General features: G+C 43.9%; 2 protein-coding genes across 6 annotated transcripts in view; one reads left to right on the top strand and one right to left on the bottom strand.

The window, feature by feature from the left end:
- Positions 1 to 2503, bottom strand: part of LOC110487259 (beta-1,3-N-acetylglucosaminyltransferase manic fringe) — a 23184-nt gene extending 20681 nt beyond the window's left edge. The window contains exon 1 of the mRNA XM_036942342.1: positions 1552 to 2503. Within this exon, the coding sequence (XP_036798237.1) occupies positions 1552 to 1983 (432 nt within the window). The 5' untranslated portion in view covers positions 1984 to 2503. The remainder of the gene's footprint in view (positions 1 to 1551) is intronic.
- Positions 2504 to 6757: 4254 nt separating this feature from the next.
- On the top strand, positions 6758 to 15621 carry LOC118936325 (amine sulfotransferase-like). 5 transcript variants are annotated; one of them, XM_036942351.1, is made up of 6 exons: positions 6758 to 7015; positions 10633 to 10847; positions 13919 to 14045; positions 14209 to 14303; positions 14719 to 14899; positions 15427 to 15621. In XM_036942351.1, exons 2-6 carry the CDS (start codon positions 10716 to 10718, stop codon positions 15552 to 15554), a joined length of 663 nt encoding a protein of 220 aa, XP_036798246.1. In that variant the 5' UTR covers positions 6758 to 7015; positions 10633 to 10715; the 3' UTR covers positions 15555 to 15621. The 5 variants fall into 5 exon arrangements, with proteins under 5 accessions (XP_036798246.1, XP_036798241.1, XP_036798243.1 ...); XM_036942346.1 differs by lacking the exon at positions 6758 to 7015 and adding an exon at positions 7493 to 7786; XM_036942348.1 differs by lacking the exon at positions 6758 to 7015 and adding an exon at positions 7494 to 7648.
- Positions 15622 to 15904: the final 283 nt, after the last annotated feature.

Here is a 15904-nt window from a genome sequence, read left to right on the forward strand (position 1 = left end):
AAACATGTATTGGAACACTATCACTGTCTATGAGAACCAAACATGTATTGGAACACTATCACTGTCTATGAGAACCAAACATGTATTGGAACACTATCACTGTCTATGAGAACCAGACATGTATTGGAACACTATCACTGTCTATGAGAACCAGACATGTATTGGGAACACTATCACTGTCTATGAGAACCAAACATGTATTGGAACACTATCACTGTCTATGAGAACCAAACATGTAGTGGGACACTATCACTGTCTATGAGAACCAAACATGTAGTGGGAACACTATCACTGTCTATGAGAACCAAACATGTATTGGAACACTATCACTGTCTATGAGAACCAAACATGTAGTGGGACACTATCACTGTCTATGAGAACCAAACATGTATTGGAACACTATCACTGTCTATGAGAACCAAACATGGAATGATAAGTGCCAACTGCCAATGAAGTATGTGTTTGACAACGTTTACAATAAAAAGTACCCCGTGCGTGCGTGCGTGCGTGCGTGTGTGCATGTGTGTGCGTGCATGTGCGTGCGTGCGTGCGTGTGTGTGTGTAATTTGCTACCCTTCCTATACAGCCAAACCTAACACAACATCACTGGGACTACTAGACTACTCCTCACATATGCTTCACCATAACTCTGATACACAGTCTGATAGTGAAAAGCCCCAGTCATGTTGACTCAGTGTAGAAAGTAGTGAAGTAGGAAGTGCTGCTTTGTTCTGTAAAGAACATGACTGTTCAAAACAGGAAGAGGACCAGCTGAGTTGGGCCACAGTGACTAAATAAGGTGTTTCTCAATCAACAGGCCCTCTGGCCCTAAGAACTGAACAATAACTGTTAGGTTACCTACCATGTAATAACTGCAGACCTATTCCCATGTTACCACTGTGCACCTACCATGTTACCACTGTGCACCTACCAAGTTACCACTGTGCACCTACCATGTTACCACTGTGCACCTACCATGTAATAACTGTGGACCTATTCCCATGTTACCACTGTGCACCTACCATGTTACCACTGTTCACCTACCATGTTACCACTGTGCACCTACCATGTAAGAACTGTGGACCTATTCCCATGTTACCAATGTGCACCTACCATGTTACCACTGTGCACCTACCATGTTACAACTGTGCACCTACCATGTTACCACTGTGCACCTACCATGTAATAACTGTGGACCTATTCCCATGTTACCACTGTGCACCTACCATGTTACCACTGTGCACCTACCATGTTACCACTGTGCACCTACCGTGTAATAACTGTGCATAATGGGAGTGTTGAGGCTATTGGTTATCCCATGTCACTAATCAGTGATATCTAGGTTATTGCAATAAAATGACTCTAAACTAGGCCTACAGTAAAGCAAAAAGACAGTGATATGAGTATTTTTGACATTTGTAGGCTACTTTATCCCAAAAAAGTTCAAAGTTACTTGATAATTGAATGGTCCCCCGTCAAAGTACCCTATAACATTAGGTAACATATAAAAAACGTTGATGAATACGTGCTGGACCAATCAATCACACTCACGTGCTCCTTGGTCTTGGAGATCCACGTCTCGAGGAGGAGAGAGAGGCGCGTGCCGTGGAACCTCCCGGTGCTCTTCACCGCGAGGAAGATGTCCGTTAACCTCAACAGGGATGGAGTGATGACAACCCTTCTCTGTTCCAAAGCCCTCAACTTGTCTCTCCTTCTCTGTATCTCCGCTTGTAAGCCACCAACAGTCTGGTTCATAGTAGAGACAGCAGCGGGTTGTCGAGGAAACTTGGCCGGCTTTGGTGGCTCCTTTGCCGCGGAGAGAGGCGTCTCTTGAATCGAGCGCAGTAAGTCTCCCCCGAACGGATTGTGAATAGAATTGAGTTTGTGGAGATTCCGCGTCCTTAGTTGAAAGTCCACGATTAAAACGATGAAGAACATTAATATAAAAACAGGGAGTGCCCGAAGCATCCTCCTTCTATGCATGATGAACTGAGATTGTAGGCTATTTCATTTGAAGAGGGATAGAAAGTGTCTGTGATCAAGGGAGTATTATGTCTCGACCCGTTGAACACATCCACAACTTCCTTCTGTCATGTATTCTGATCTAATTTAGTGAGCATCCTCCAATGACAAGCGCCTTCCGTTGACAAATCATTCTGACACTGCCCCACGTATTTTATATGGGCTATAAATTCATTTTTGTTGTGACAATTTTAAGTTTAAAAAAGTTTGCTGTCCACTCATTGTGATCTTAAATATGAAATTATCCACATCGAAGTTGTAAAGTGTATTATCAAAATATGCATTTCTCTGGCAACTTCCCATCAAAACTTTTATAACGGTCTCTCTCACCAGCTGTCGACTTTTCTATGAACCATTTTCTTTCATGAGTTTGACATTTGTGTCTATGTGAGTCTGTCTGTCTGGTCTCGTAGCTACACAACGGTCTTCCTACCTGTCACTTCTCTCTCGAGTTTCAGCGCCAGCGGAAGGGAGGAGATATGTGTCATTCGTTCACTCATCACTGCAATCACTCCGCCTCTTCCCTTCGGTAAAGGCACCGTGCTTAAATTGAATGGCAAATTAACAGTAGAGAGGACAAATTAAATCCCGTTGGGATTTAGTAACGTTTTTATTGTTTTAATCCACATACCAATTTTAACATTGTATTTGTAACAGAAAGTAACATAACGTTTGATGAATAATAACGTTTTAGTGACACTTCCACTAGTCAGTGCACATCTGCCAGAGCCTCCATCCATAGGCTATGACTCACCATTTTAAAGAACCCCCCACCAAAACTACATTGTAAAATAGAAAAGACAATTCCTGACAGCTTTTGAAACTGATGAGACACTACCAGTCAGACAAGCAATAGGGTGGGCTATTTTCTGAATGGGAACATTCACTGTAAAAACCCATCTAATCTTCCCTCTCTCTCCCTTTCTCGCTCACTCTGTTTCTCTCCAGGGAGAGAATCTCATACCAGAGATGAGTTCTTGCATGTGGCACAAAAGCCCAGACTGTTTATGGGTTAATCCTCAACAGGTTCTGTCCATTTCTGACATGACTAGGAGCTTAACTGTTATTGGCAATGCCCAAATAATTCTCCCGCCGCCTCCCAAATGGCACCCTATTCCCTAGTGCGTTATTTTTGGCCAGGGTCATAGGGCTCTGGGCAAATGTAGTGCACTGTGTAGGGGAAAGGATTCTATTTGTGATGGAGCCTTCATCTGTAGATGTGGGGGAAGGAAGCTGCAAGACAACTGCATAGCGTGCAGGGGCTTGATCTGAAGTATGACTAAATGAATAGTCGAGACTGATAAGGCCTTGGCAGAGGCTACATGGGTTCATTTATGCAGAGAGAGAGAGAAGCACATAGGCTAGTAGAGGTTAATGAATGTCATCACACCAGAGATGGATTTGATGAATTATCAATCATCATGCCCATTGCCCACATCATGTTCCCCAAGCGTTGCCAATTAGAGCCGTAATTATGGTGTGCAGTAGGGCCTAATCGCTGCAGAGGCCACAGTCAATCAGAAAAGGCCTGTCACAGATCAAACTCGTCCTAATTGCGGTGGGAGGGAAGCAGGGGTTCTCAGAAGAATTGTGACTTGCCCCAGGCAAAACTCTGGACCTTTGGCACCAAATCAGATTCCGCTTTAGGCTAATATTCAGTTTTACAGTCTTGTATGCAATATTTCTGCTTGTAGAGTATTCACACAACACTGTCTGTATCCCAGTAAGCATCACATTACTTTAGGCTCGTTCTTGTCTTTGCATACAGTATATAGGCTATCCTCCCCTTTCAGGGACAGCGTTTGATAAAAGAGAGAAAGAGAAGTCGATAAAGAGAAAGAGGCTGATACAATTAATTCACCAGAGAATCAACGAGAGGGGACAAACGCGCAACCTTCATCCACACCTTTGTTTGTCTGTCCTTTCTCAGCCTTCTCTTCTTACCATCCATCCCTCCATCCCTCGCTTCACTCCTACTGACCAGCTGCCTTCCTTTCTCTCTCTCTCTCTCTCTCTCTCTCTCTCTCTCTCTCTCTTTCTCTCTCTTTCTCGTCCACCTCCCTCCCTTCATTCCCACATCCCCCAGTCTCTTTCTTTCTTTCTCCTCCCTCCCCTCCCCTCCACCCAATCTCACATCCACCCTCTCAGTCCCCCAGGTAAACCCTAGACGTCCTGGGCACACCCCAGCTAGGCAAGGCCCAGGATCGGTTTACGGCCTAGCTGAAAAGGCCCTTTTAAAACAGCAAGTACATTGCTCTCCACTTTGAACAAAGACCCAGAGAGTCAAGGGAGCCTTTTAGCAGGGCTTTGTATCTCGGCCCCAATCTATACACAGGACCAAGGATGCATCCTAAATGGCACCCTGTTACCTATAGGCCCCTTGGTAAAAAAGTAGTGCACTAAATAGAGAATAGGGTGCAATTTGGGACGCAAACCAGACAGGGGATTAGACTGTGTTCAAGTGTGGCTTTTTATTGGAAATACATAGAAGAGGTTTATTCTCCAAGTCCTTTACTATAGAAATGAAGAAATAACTCTTTATACACTTTCAAATGTGGCAAAGGTGTCATTTATATGAATTAGACAATGCACCTACAGCACTGCAGGCTACAAAGTCACATTCACATCCCATACATGACAAATGGTCTGATACCCATGAAGCCAATTTACAGTAATATGTAAATGTATAAGACTAAGCTATGGGTGGGCTCCCCTCCTATATAGCCATTTAGGTCAAGCCAGGCAATTCAAAGATCTGCACAAATGAACTGATGTGACTTTTACACAATCATTCAAATAACAAAAAGCTTAATTTCTTGTTTACGTGCAGTGCACTTTTGGGGCTAGTAGGTGTTGTAACGGCTGTCTTCCTCCTCCTCCTCCGACGAGGAGGAGAAGGAGGAGTAGTAAGGATCGGAGGACCAATGCGCAGCGTGATACATACTAAAACAAAGACAAATCAAAGGAACTAAGGTCAGAACGTGACAGGTGTCATCATATACCTCCATCACTCAAGGGAGACATGGTCATCTGACCCTGAATACAGAGCAATGAGGCTGGGCTGAAGTCCAGCGCTAATTCCCTGTAGCATGGAGGGAACCACTCAGCAGGGGGGTACTTACCTCCAGAAGGAGGGTAGATAGAGTGTCCTTCTGTGGGAAAGAGAGAGCTAAGCGATGGGGGGGGTCAGGTCAAATCTTAAGTACCTGACAATCCACCTCTTCACCTCCAACCCTCCATCTGCACACACACACACACACACACACACACACACACACACACACACACACACACACACACTTACTATCTTGTCCGTCACATGATCCTCCAACGTTATGTGTGTATGTAGGTGTGTGTATCACATTACATTAAGGTAAGACCACATGCCTGAACAGGTGACATATGTGACTGGATACCTGAACAGGTGACCTATATGACTGGATACCTGAACAGGTGACCTATATGACTGGATACCTGAACAGGTAACCTATATGACTGGATACCTCAACAGGTGACCTATATGACTGGATTCCTGAACAGGTGAAAAATATATGATTGGATACCTGAACAGGTGACCTATATGACTGGATTCCTGAACAGGTGACCTATATGACTGGATACCTGAACAGGTGACCTATATGACTGGATACCTGAACAGGTGACCTATATGAATGGATTCCTGAACAGGTGACCTATATGATTGGATACCTGAACAGGTGACCTATATGACTGGATACCTGAACAGGTGACCTATATGACTGGATACCTGAACAAGTGACCTATATGACTGGATACCTGAACAGGTGACCTATATGACTGGGTTAGAGTCTAGTGGATTTTCAGTTCAAAGTAGCTGCTCCTTGACAGCTGGGGGTAAAATAGGTTCACACACACACACACACACACACACACACACAGTAATAAGTGACTGACAAGTCTCTTCTCTTACAGTAATCTGAATCGACAGCACTTGGTTCACGTGAATTTAATTACAATCCAAGTTAAATTGCCGAATGGTAATTGACTCGTTCTTGTGTAATTCGGTGTCTTTCCGAGATCTTACAGAAGATGGCAGTATAGTACAATAATTTAGAAAAAAAAGAGAGTCAGTGAGAAAGAGAAAGTGTGTGCATGTGTGCATGTGTGTTTGAGAGAGAGAGAGAGTTTTGCTAGACACTCTCGGGAATCAAGATACACTTGAGCTCTATACAGTCATTCATTCTACTGTAAATGAGACACACACTTACACACACACACATACAAGGCACACGTGTATCTAGTGTGAGCATGTCTGTTTCTAAACCAATCGAATCGACCGATCCTGCTGGTTGACAGCCTATCCCCTGGGGTGTCTTTGACACGTCCACTTGATGACATGGTTCTTAGATCAATAACCAATAACATGCCAATCACCAATCAACCCTCTGGTTAGAAAAACACTCCACAGTGACTAAAACCCCATGAATGGATGGATCTACAATCATCCCTTCGTCCTTCCATCCCTCCGTTCCTGATGAGAAGTGAATTGAAAGAGGAGAGATGTGGAATGACTTGAATAATTGACCGTGCTTGGCCAACTCTGTTCGAGGTTTAGAATTCCCATGTCCACTGGAAGTTCAAAAAGTCATAGCCACAATGACATCATACATGTAGTCTATTGCTCAACCAGCAACAGCTACAAAATGACTCGCCTATTTGGGCAAACAGATTGCTATTTATTTTTTAATTCAACCCCTTCCATAAAAGGGCAGACCTGGGACGCCGCTTATGTGCACCTGCAACAGGCCGTGAGGTGTCAGAAGGCGAGTGCCGATCGCCACCGGTGTTCGCACCGGGGGACAGGGTCTGGCTCTCGACCCGAAACCTGCCGTGAAGTACGTTTTGGACCCTTCGTTGCTACTGGAGTTCCACCGTCTCCAACCGGATCGCCCTGCGCCTCGACCTCCGGTCGTCTCCGGGGTCGGTGTCGGTGCGCTGCTGCAGCGCGTTGAGGGTACTGTCACGGTTTCTATTCCCCAATTACATGTTCATCATTTAACCCTCTGTTTTCCCCATGGTTTTTGTGCGTGATTGTTTAAGGATCTGGGTGTAGCTGGTGCAGAGGAGTCAGGCGCAGGACAGCAGAGATGAGTAACACAAGAAACTTTACTCAAAATGTCCAAATACATGAAGTAATACCAAGCCCATAAACATCGGACCAAACTTACAATAAAACAATCACTCATAAAAACCATGGGGGAAAACAGAGGGTTAAAGAATGAACATGTAATTGGGGAATTGAAACCAGGTGTGTAAAACAAATACAAAACAAATGGAAAATGAAAAGTGGATCACGAAGGCTAGAAGGTGGAAGTTGTGACAACCGTAGAGTTACAACAGGACAATGCAACTGTACAAAGGTTAACTGAAGAAGCCTACTCTCATTAACCCGTAAACAAAAAAATTGACACGGTTTACGTAACTTCACTTATAAAAATCTAATCTAATTCTTAGAAAACGTCCTCGGTCACCTTCCCTCACTCTCATTTTCCTATTGACCACAATTGGTTTCAGCTGTTTTTCCCCTTATCAACCGTTTTCCGATAACGTTTTTTCTAAATGGCTCAACAAGAGTATAAGCTTCTCGGTGAGCAGTTGTTTACATATAAAGGCCAGGTGTTTCCCGTGGCTGACACGTATGAATTAACCACGGAATATATCGACAGCTTGGAACACTTTGAGATCAAGGACAGTGATGTTGTCCTTGTCACTTTCCCCAAATCAGGTAAGCAAACGATTGAAAAGTCTTACTTTCACACGGACAGTAGCTACAGAGGTATAATAAGCAGGACTGGTGCTTGAAAATCTATTACAAATTGAGTAGGTTGTAATTAAAGCATGAATAAGCCAACGTTTGCAGTAAACACATTAACAGCTGACATTCAGCATTCTCATAGGGAAGATGTATGGCACTTACGCAAATGATGATTGGCTGAAAGAACTTGACAATAAGAAGATTGTGGGAGCTGTGTTGATTGACTTCAGTGCAGCTTTTGACTTTATCAATCATAGTCGGCTGCTGAAAAACGTGTTATGGCTTTACATCCCCTGCTTTATAGTGGGTCGAGATTTACCTGTCTAACAGAACACAGAGGGTGTTCTTTAATGGAAGCCTCTCCAACATTTTCCAGGTAGAGTTGGGCATTCCCCACAAGACATGCCACCAGGGGTCTGTTCAAACAGCGAACACACAGCTCAGATAACCATGCATTCCCCACAAGACATGCCACCAGGGGTCTGTTCAAACAGCGAACACACAGCTCAGACAACCATGCATTCCCCACAAGACATGCCACCAGGGGTCTCTTCACAGTCTCCAAGTCTACAACAGACTCTGGGAAAGGCACAGTACTACATAGAGCCATGAATACATGAACTACACCTTATGGGACAACTCGGACTGTGAAGAGACACACACACAGGCACACACACACGCATATGCACACACAAGCTAACACGCACTCTACACACAAGTACATTGTGATGTTGATATATTGTGGTATTATAAATGTTGCAGTGTAGATATGTAGTGGTAGAGTTGTGGTGTAATAATGTGTTTGTTGTATTATGTAGTTTACATTTTTTTTTAAATACATTGAGATGTAAATGCCTTCATCTTGTTTGGACCCCAGGAAGAGTAGCTGCAGCCAAAACAGCAGCTAATGGGGATCCTTAATACATACAACAACAACACAAATATAATAATACAACTATTTGTGGTAGGCTATTTCATCTCAAGCATATTGGTTAAAGTTTGCCTTGCTTTGACAACAAACTGTACCAAAATGGACATTTACAGTATATCCCTTTCTACTCTCACTCACTCACTCACTCACTCACTCACACACACACACACTGGTACAGCAAGCTTTACAAGGAGATTTGGAGAATATCAGGAAATGGGTTTGCCAAAACAAACTTGCTTTAAACACCAAGAAAACCAAAGTTATGTTGGTCTGTTCAACTAGGAAAAGGCCAAAACAGCATGGGATACAATTAAGTATGGGAGGAGTATAATTTGAAGAAATGTCAGAAACCAAACTACTGGGAGTGCAGCTAGACAACTGTTTATCATGGTCATCTCAAATAACTAATCAATGTAAAAAAAAATATTAAAACAGCATGCATAATCAGAAGGATAGCTAAATATTTACCAGGAAAAATTATTCAGCAAATAACACAGGCATTGGTTGAGAGTCAGGTGAACTATTGTTCGGTGGTCTGGGGAAATGCATCATCTAGTGAAGTTAGGAGGCTGCAGAATGCACAGAATAAAGCAGCAAGGATTGTTTTAAGGCGGAGATATGGTTCTTCTGTTGCAGTCATGCGCAGTGTTCTTGGTTGGTCATCAATCGACAAGATAATTGAAAAACACATGCTTATTTTATTTTATAATATAGAAAATTTAAAACGGCCAAGTTCTATTCACAATGGTATTCAGTTGGTAAGAAACAGACATTCCGTAAATACTAGGAATAGATTGTCCACCATCTATGCGTTATCCAGACAGAAAAAAGAAATGGGCAAAAGAACATTTCGATTTAGAGCAATAAAGAAATGGAATAAATTAACTGAGCAAACTAGAAACCTTTCAATATATAAGTTATATAAGTATTGCGTTGTGCCTAAGAACAGCCTCCCTTAGGCCTCCCGGGTGGCGCAGTGGTTAAGGGCGCTGTACTGCAGCGCCAGCTGTGCCACCAGCTGTGCCTAGGCTCTGTCGTAACCGGCCGCGACCGGGAGGTCCATGGGGCGACGCAGAATTGGCCTAGCGTCGTCCGGGTTAGGGAGGGTTTGGCCGGTTGGGATATTCTTGTCTCATCGCGCACCAGCAACTCCTGTGGCGGGCCGGGCGCAGTGCACGCTAACCAGGTCGCCAGGTGCACGGTGTTTCCTCCGACACATTGGTGCGGCTGGCTTCCGGGTTTGGTTGGCGCTGTGTTAAGAAGCAGTGCGGCTTGGTTGGGTTGTGTATCGGAGGACGCATGACTTTCAACCTTTGTCTCTGTAGCGATGAGACAAGATAGTAGCTACTAACAATTGGATACCACGAAATTGGGGAGAAAAAGGGCTAGAATAGTGGTTAGAGCGTTGGACTAGTAACCGGAAGGTTGCGAGATTGAATCCCCGAGCTGACAAGGTTGTTCCGCCCCCACTCACTACCATCTAACCCCACTCACTACCATCTAGCCCCACTCACTGCCATCTAACCCCACTCACTACCATCTAACCCCACTCACTACCATCTAACCCCATCACTACCATCTGACCCCAATCTGTTGTTCCGCCCCTGAACAAGGCAGTTAACACACTGTTCCTAGGCTGTCATTGTAAATAAAATTAAATATGCCACATTATCTTAATATATATATACTGTACATGGCTAAAATATATAACCTATCTACAAGTTACCTGTGCTCAGGTAACAGTATGTAAGGTCAGTGTAGTACTATTGACAGAACCTGTAAGGTGGGGTTTCTCCCTCTCTCCATTTTTTGGAGGACAAACTACATTCACCTTCACTGCCACTTTTCTCTCACTCTCTTGCTCTCTCTCCCTCTCCTCTCCCAGGTACAGTATGGACCCAGCGTATCATCACCCTGTTGTTTGAGGATGATTTCCCAGAGGAGGCTAACCAGACCACCTTTGTGAGGATGCCCTGGCTGGAGATCCTGGAGAAGGGGAAGACCTACACCGAGAGACCCTCTCCACGCCTCTTCTGCTCCCATCTACACCAGGAACTTATGCCCAAGGGCCTGCAGAAGAAGAGGGCCAAAGTGGGTGGGGTTAGATGGTTATACATACAGCATTATGCCTTCAGTGAGTGGGTTTAAATGGTAGTGAGTGGGGTTAGATGGTAGTGAGTGGGTTTAACTGGTAGTGAGTGGGGTTGGATGGTAGTGAGTGGGATTAGATGGTAGTGAGTGGGGTTAGATGGTAGTGAGTGGGGTTTAACTGGTAGTGAGTGGGGTTAGATGGTAGTGAGTGGGGTTAGATGGTAGTGAGTGGGGTTAGATGGTAGTGAGTGGGGTTAGATGGTAGTGAGTGGGGTTTAAATGGTAGTGAGTGGGGTTAGATGGTAGTGAGTGGGGTTAGACGGTAGTGAGTGGGGTTAGATGGTTATACATACAATATTATGCCTTCAGTGAGTGGGTATAAATGGTAGTGAGTGGGGTTAGATGGTAGTGAGTGGGGTTTAAATGGAAGTGAGTGGGGTTAGATGGTAGTGAGTGGGGTTAGATGGTAGTGAGTGGGGTTAGATGGTAGTGAGTGGGGTTAGATGGTAGTGAGTGGGGTTTAAATGGTAGTGAGTGGGGTTAGATGGTAGTGAGTGGGGTTAGATGGTAGTGAGTGGGGTTAGATGGTTATACATACAGCATTATGCCTTCAGTGAGTGGGTATAAATGGTAGTGAGTGGGGTTTAGATGGTAGTGAGTGGGGTTTAGATGGTAGTGAGTGGGTTTAAATGGAAGTAAGTGGGGTTAGATGGTAGTGAGTGGGTTTAAATGGTAGTGAGTGGGGTTAGATGGTAGTGAGTGGGGTTTAAATGGAAGTGAGTGGGTATAAATGGAAGTGAGTGGGGTTAGATGGTAGTGAGTGGGGTTAGATGGTAGTGAGTGGGGCTAGATGGTAGTGAGTGGGGTCAGATGGTAGTGAGTGGGGTTAGATGGTAGTGAGTGGGGTTTAAATGGAAGTGAGTGAGGTTAGATGGTAGTGAGTGGGGTTAGATGGTAGTGAGTGGGGTCAGATGGTAGTGAGTGGGGTTAGATGGTTATACATACAGCATTATGCCTTCAGTGAGTGGGTTTAAATTGTAGTGAGTGGGGTTAGATGGTAGTGAGTGGGGTTAGACGGCAGTGAGTGGGGTTTAAATGGTAGTGAGTGGGGTTAGATGGTAGTGAGTGGGGTTAGATGGTAGTGAGTGGGGTTTAAATGGTAGTGAGTGGGGTTAGATGGTAGTGAGTGGGGTTAGATGGTAGTGAGTGGGGTTAGATGGTAGTGAGTGGGGTTTAAATGGTAGTGATTGGGGTTTAAATGGTAGTGAGTGGGGTTAGATGGTAGTGAGTGGGGTTAGATGGTAGTGAGTGGGGTTAGATGGTAGTGAGTGGGGTTTAGATGGTAGTGAGTGGGGTTAGATGGTAGTGAGTGGGGTTAGATGGTAGTGAGTGGGGTTAGATGGCAGTGAGTGGGGTTTACATGGTAGTGAGTGGGGTTTAAATGGTAGTGAGTGGGGTTTAGATGGTAGTGAGTGGGGTTTAGATGGTAGTGAGTGGGGTTAGATGGTAGTGAGTGGGGTTTAAATGGAAGTGAGTGGGGTTAGATGGTAGTGAGTGGGGTTAGATGGTAGTGAGTGGGGTTAGATGGTAGTGAGTGGGTTTAGATGGTAGTGAGTGGGGTTAGATGGTATACATATACACTGTTAACCCTATATCACCCCTGTCTCCTCCATACACACTACACACTGTTAACCATATTTCACTCCTGTCTCCTCCATACACACTGTTAACCCTATATCACCCCTTTCTCCTCCATATACACTGTTAACCCTATATCACCCCTTTCTCCTCCATACACACTGTTAACCCTATATCACCCCGTATCTCCTCCATATACACTGTTAACCCTATATCACCCCGTATCTCCATACACACTGTTAACCCTATATCACCCCTTTCAACTCTATATCACCCCTTTCTCCTCAATACACTGTTAACCCTATATCACCCCTTTCTCCTCCATATACACTGTTAACCCTATATCACCCCGTATCTCCTCCATATACACTGTTAACCCTATATCACCCCGTATCTCCATACACACTGTTAACCCTATATCACCCCTTTCTCCTCCATATACACTGTTAACCCTATATCACCCCTTTCTCCTCCATATACACTGTTAACCCTATATCACCCCTTTCTCCTCCATATACACTGTTAACCCTATATCACCCCGTATCTCCTCCATACACACTGTTAACCCTATATCACCCCGTATCTCCTCCATATACACTGTTAACCCTATATCACCCCGTATCTCCTCCATACACACTGTTAACCCTATATCACCCCGTATCTCCTCCATATACACTGTTAACCCTATATCACCCCTTTCTCCTCCATATACACTGTTAACCCTATATCACCCCGTATCTCCTCCATACACACTGTTAACCCTATATCACCCCGTATCTCCTCCATACACACTGTTAACCCTATATCACCCCGTATCTCCTCCATATACACTGTTAACCCTATATCACCCCGTATCTCCATACACACTGTTAACCCTATATCACCCCTTTCAACTCTATATCACCCCTTTCTCCTCCATATACACTGTTAACCCTATATCACCCCGTATCTCCATACACACTGTTAACCCTATATCACCCCTGTCAACTCTATATCACCCCTTTCTCCTCAATACACACTGTTAACCTTTTACTGCAGTGGGCTAAATCAGGGTCACACAGAGTGTTTCTTGGTAGTCTTAAACAAATCTACTTTGAAACAAAAGTATACACCTCACACACATGGTTATGGGCTTACAAAAAGAGGACACCTGTACCATGTCAGATATAGAGTTGAAATGTATTCAATTTTGAGTTTGCATCCCAATATTACACTTGATATACATCACAGAAGACTGAAATATAACAAAACCATTTGACGTAAAAACACCGGATTTTCGTCTTGTGAAAAATATGAATAACATTCCACCCATGAGGCCACTAGAGGGCGCTTTTGGTCATGAGGCCACTAGAGGGCGCTTTTGGTCATGAGGCCACTAGAGGGCGCTTTTGGTCATTCAACTGCAGGAAAGAGCTACTATATCTCCCCTATCTCCTCCATAGGTAATCTATGTGACCAGGAACCCTAAAGACATCCTGGTGTCTTACTTCCACTTCTCTAAGTTCATGAAGAATCTGGACAGTCCAGAACACTATGACGAGATGCTGGACAAGTTCTTCTGTGGATGGAGTGAGTGCCACTGTTCACCCTCCCTCCATCACATGGCACTTCTTTGGCCAAATTGGCTTCATCAGTGTAACACAGTATTATACAAAACCGTAAGCTAATTAACAACTAACACACACTGACTAGCACTTACTGTCTGCTGTCCTATGTGAACCCATCTCTTCAGTGCTTGGTGGCTGCTGGTTCGACCATGTCAGAGGATGGTACAACAACCAGGACAAATACAACATCATGTTCCTCAGCTATGAAGAGATGATCAAGGTAACATGACATTTACACTGATTAACGCTGTATGTACCACATGAATACCTACACCACTGCACTGACCTGTTATAAGATGCAGTAGCCTACATCAATGATGCATCTGATACTACTGCAACAAGTCGTGCAACAGATGTAGTATTACCTGTGTAATGATCATGATCATGCTGTTTCATCAGCTTCTTAAAATGCCACACCTGTCAGGTGGACGGATTATCTTGGCAAAAGATAAATGCTCTCTAACAGGAATGTAAACAAATGTGTGCACAAAATTTGAGAGAAATAAGCTGAAAGATTTCTGGGATTTTTTTTAAATTTCAGCTCATGAAACATGGGACCAACACTACAAATGGTTTATATTTCTGTTCATTTTACATGCCATATTGGTTTTATTTCATGTGTCCTGCTACAACAGGACCTGAGATCGGTGGTAGAGCGTCTGGCTGAGTTTGTCGGGAAGAGTCTATCTGATGCAGCTATAGACAGCATAGTGGAGAAAGTCACCTTCAATAACATGAAGAAAGATGACAAGGCCAACTATGAGTTCTTGCCTGAGATCGTCAATGACAAGAAGAAGGGGAAGTTCCTACGCAAAGGTGAGGAAAATAAGAAATGTTTAGAGGCTTTATTGTTGAAATTGATACATGAAAAACATGAGTATAGGTTTGTACTGGTATCGGGGGGGGGGGGGGGGGGGGCAGAAAAGAGGGGGGGTGTATTTAAGGAGGTTTTCAGAACTTCCCGTCAGAAAGTGAGCCCCCTAGCCCCCCTTCCAGTGTCAATGTATCTGAAATATATCAAGCATAGCTTTATCTATTTCATAGCTTTATTGGCAGGTGGCCTAGAGGTTAATGCGTTGGGCCAGTAACCGAAAGGTTGCTAGATCGAATCCCTGAGCTGACAAGGTACAAATCTGTCGTTCTGCCCCTGAACAAGGCAGTTAACCCACTGTTCCTAGACCAGTTAACCCACTGTTCCTAGACCAGTTAACCCACTGTTCCTAGACCAGTTAACCCACTGTTCCTAGGTCGTCATTGTAAATAAGAATTTGTTCTTAACTGACTTGCCTAGTTAAATAAAAGGTTACATAAAAATAATTAATAAAACAATCTCTCTCTCTCAGGTACCATAGGAGACTGGAAGAACTTGTTGACGGTGGCTCAGAGTGAACGCTTTGACCAGATCTATCAGGAGAGGATGAAGGACCTGTCTCTCAACTTCGTCTGGGACATCACAGAGCTTCACGGCTGATACAGACACACAGTGGTGGTTCTAGTTTGTACGGCTCCTTGGGCTAACCGTCCTTTCAGCCCCCCCCCCCCCCCCCCCCCCCAAAAAAAGCATCATTGATGAGCACTAAATAAATAATTACAACATATAAAAATACTAAAATAAGACTCATAAATATCAAAAAGAAGTAACAAAGACAAATATAAAAAAATTGTACAAATCCTATAATACACAAATAGAATAACACACTTATAAAGAAGAGAACCTGATTATTACACTATTGAACTTCAAACAAGAAACACACCAACTAAACTGCACAACTAATTGCATTACTAATTGCATTAGTACTGTACTAAGTTAGAGGTGCGCTA

This window comes from Oncorhynchus mykiss, chromosome 13 (assembly GCF_013265735.2).
Source record: "Oncorhynchus mykiss isolate Arlee chromosome 13, USDA_OmykA_1.1, whole genome shotgun sequence".
Taxonomy (NCBI): domain Eukaryota; kingdom Metazoa; phylum Chordata; class Actinopteri; order Salmoniformes; family Salmonidae; genus Oncorhynchus; species Oncorhynchus mykiss.

Coding starts and splice junctions, on each gene's coding strand:
- LOC118936325 (XM_036942346.1), top strand. CDS start 7,621: ATGGCTCAACAAGAGTATAAGCTTCTCGGTGAGCAGTTGTTTACATAT. Junction 7,787..10,632: donor TGTCACTTTCCCCAAATCAG/GTAAGCAAACGA, acceptor CTCCTCTCCCAG/GTACAGTATGGACCCAGCGT. Junction 14,046..14,208: donor CAAGTTCTTCTGTGGATGGA/GTGAGTGCCACT, acceptor CCATCTCTTCAG/TGCTTGGTGGCTGCTGGTTC.